The sequence below is a fragment of the Mesitornis unicolor genome, unplaced genomic scaffold (assembly GCF_000695765.1).
Source record: "Mesitornis unicolor isolate BGI_N332 unplaced genomic scaffold, ASM69576v1 scaffold31634, whole genome shotgun sequence".
Taxonomy (NCBI): Eukaryota; Metazoa; Chordata; class Aves; order Mesitornithiformes; family Mesitornithidae; genus Mesitornis; species Mesitornis unicolor.
The window spans coordinates 10,308-12,756 of record NW_010178780.1 but is presented as its reverse complement, the minus strand read 5'-3'; the positions used below and the strand labels follow the sequence as shown (position 1 = coordinate 12,756).

The 2,449-nt window shown below is 56.4% G+C and overlaps 1 protein-coding gene across 1 annotated transcript in view; it reads left to right on the top strand.

Annotated features, from left to right (window-relative positions):
* Positions 1-251: 251 nt before the first annotated feature.
* The window catches only part of LOC104539115 (beta-catenin-like protein 1), a gene marked incomplete at both ends in the record, with an annotated part of 10,650 nt that continues 8,452 nt past the window's right edge, over positions 252-2,449 (top strand). Inside the window, one exon of the mRNA XM_010182562.1 lies at positions 252-433. Coding sequence (XP_010180864.1) covers positions 252-433 — 182 coding nt within the window. The remainder of the gene's footprint in view (positions 434-2,449) is intronic.

Genomic DNA, 2,449 nt, shown 5'->3' with positions numbered 1-2,449 from the left:
ATTGAATAAAAAGAAAATAGAAAATAAAAAAGCATAAAAGAAATTTAGAAGGAAATAACCCAGAGAATGTTTTCAAGCACGGTGTTTGTCACTGTAATGTTTTGGCTTCTTGAAGAAGACGTTGCTCGGGGCTCGTGCTCAGGCTCTCCTCACTTCCCGTGTCCCGTTCATTTCCCTGTCTGTGCTGTCTCTTTACTGTGGTGCAGAGCTCCCCTGTCCCTGCAGAGTTTAACGGGTGGTTTTCCTTTCAGAGAGAAGAAGATTTCCCGCAGCAGCGCCCTGAAGGTGCTGGACCACGCCATGATCGGCCCCGAGGGCACCGACAACTGCCACAAGTTCGTGGACATCCTGGGGCTCAGGACCATCTTCCCGCTCTTCATGAAGTCGCCCAAAAAGATCAAGAAAGTGGGGACCACGGAGAAGGAGCACGAAGGTGGGTGTGCTCCCAGCGCTGCTGTCTCGTCCCTTCCCGTCACGGCTCTCCTGCAGATTTCGGGTCCCGCGATCCCCGGGGCGGTCGCAGGCTCACGGTTGCTTGCCCTGCTTGTTTTGGTATCAGCAGTTCCCCGCCATCCCATTTCATGTGCTGTTAATAAGTTATTTTACTCCTGTAGGGCCTGTTGTTTGAAGCTCTGACTCTTTGATGCAGAACTCTTTTGAAAAGAGTAATGAGGCAGCTACAAATGTCACCTCAAAAGCAGTGTTTCATGGCTCTGAGCACTGAAGTGTGACTCGATGAACATCAGGCACTGCAGAAATAAACTGCGTGCTTTTGAAGCTGCTGTCTTTTTTCCTTTCTTCTATTTTATTTTTTTTCCTGTCTCCCCGGAAGACTCTGCTTGAGCAGAAGTGTGCTGTGAGGTGTGACTGCAGGACCTGCCGAGCTCAGGCTGGGTCGGTCCCTGCTGCTGCTGCCAGTGTCACCCCTCCCGTGTTGGGGATGCTTGACCGTGGCTTGGAGGAAGCTGTGAATGCTGCCAGTGGCGCACGAGGGTTTGTGCCAGGTCATTGCTCGTCTCCACGTTATAGAGGGTGAATATTGCCAAATACTGAAGAGGGGTGAGTGGGGCTCAGGCTTGTCTGCTATCCATCCTTAACCCTAACTGAATGGAAGGAGGCAGCAGCAACGTGGGAGCTCTAACCCCAGACAGGCCGCTCTGGCGCTGTCCTCGCAGCTCCGGTGTAACCAGACATCCCGATTTCTCCACAGCGATGCCAGGGAGGCACTGCAGACCCCACTGGGCACGGGGCTGGGGTGCGTGCCGGGGCCGAGCACCCCTTTCTCTGCAAGAGCAGAGGGTGTCTGTGTTGGTGTCTGCGCGTTCCCGACCTTCCCCAGCACAGGGCGGTGAGGAAGAGGAGGGGCAGGGTCAGCAAGTGGCTGTTTTCTGCTGGAGAGCTGTGTTCTGGAGCACAGCGTTGAAGGTGATGGGCTGGTAACGAAGGCAGCGGCTTCAGGAGTCGTGTGTGGGCTGTGCCAGTGGCAGAGGGGGCTCTGCGCCTTGGGGTGACACCATGGGGTGGCACCATGGGTGGGAGCAGGGCCTGGCTGTGCCCTGGGCTGTGTCCCTTGTCTTGGATAGATACAGGAGGAGGAAACGCTGCCGTGCTGTGGGGACGTGCCGTGGAATTGCAGAGTGCGCTTGTGCTTGGCTGATGGATTTAGGGGATGTTGTGAAGTCTTCGCCTGCAGTATGGACATGAGGGTTTAATTCCTCCCGCCGAGGAAGCTCAAGCCGAATGCGAGCCTTTGAGGAGCGGGGTCTGGAGCTGTGGCTCATGTTGACTTAATTAATCTGGGTCTCATCTGCTTCATCCTGAGGCCTGGTGACATCCGTGTGCGGTCCTGGCTGCGGTCAGGACTGGGGGTTTGGAGAGCCCTGCAGGGGTCAGCTCCTCCCTGTTCCTGTGCAGGGAAGACAAGCAAAGGGCTTGCCTCCTGAGGGCAGTGGAGTGATCCATGCAGACAGCCCTGGGGTGCCTCGTCTTAACGTGAGGAGGAAATGCAGGACGTTACCATGAGTCCAGAAACCACTTCTACTAAACTCTCCCTAAAACGCCGTGGTCATCAGCCCGATTTCCTTTGTTTTGGCTGGCTGGGCAGGTGAGTTACCGCAGTTACAGCGTTCGTGTGCGTGTCAGCTGCGGGAACGTGCTCCTCTGAGGACTGACTGGGCTGGCTTTGTAGTGGAGGCATCGGGATTTACTGGAGAGCAGTTCTGGGGGGCTGCGAGCGCCGTCGCTGTGATGCCACAGACGGCACGGCACAGACGCTCTGGCTGTGCTGCGTGACACCAAATTCTGAGTGGGCCGTTAACCCTGGAGCCTAATTACAGCTGCTAATTACAGCCCTTTAGGATGGCTCCGTGCTGCATGAGGCACCAACCAGCGCTGCCACAGCGTCTGGCCCCCGAGAGCCCCCTCTGCGCCTGTCCCGGGGGTCCCCGGC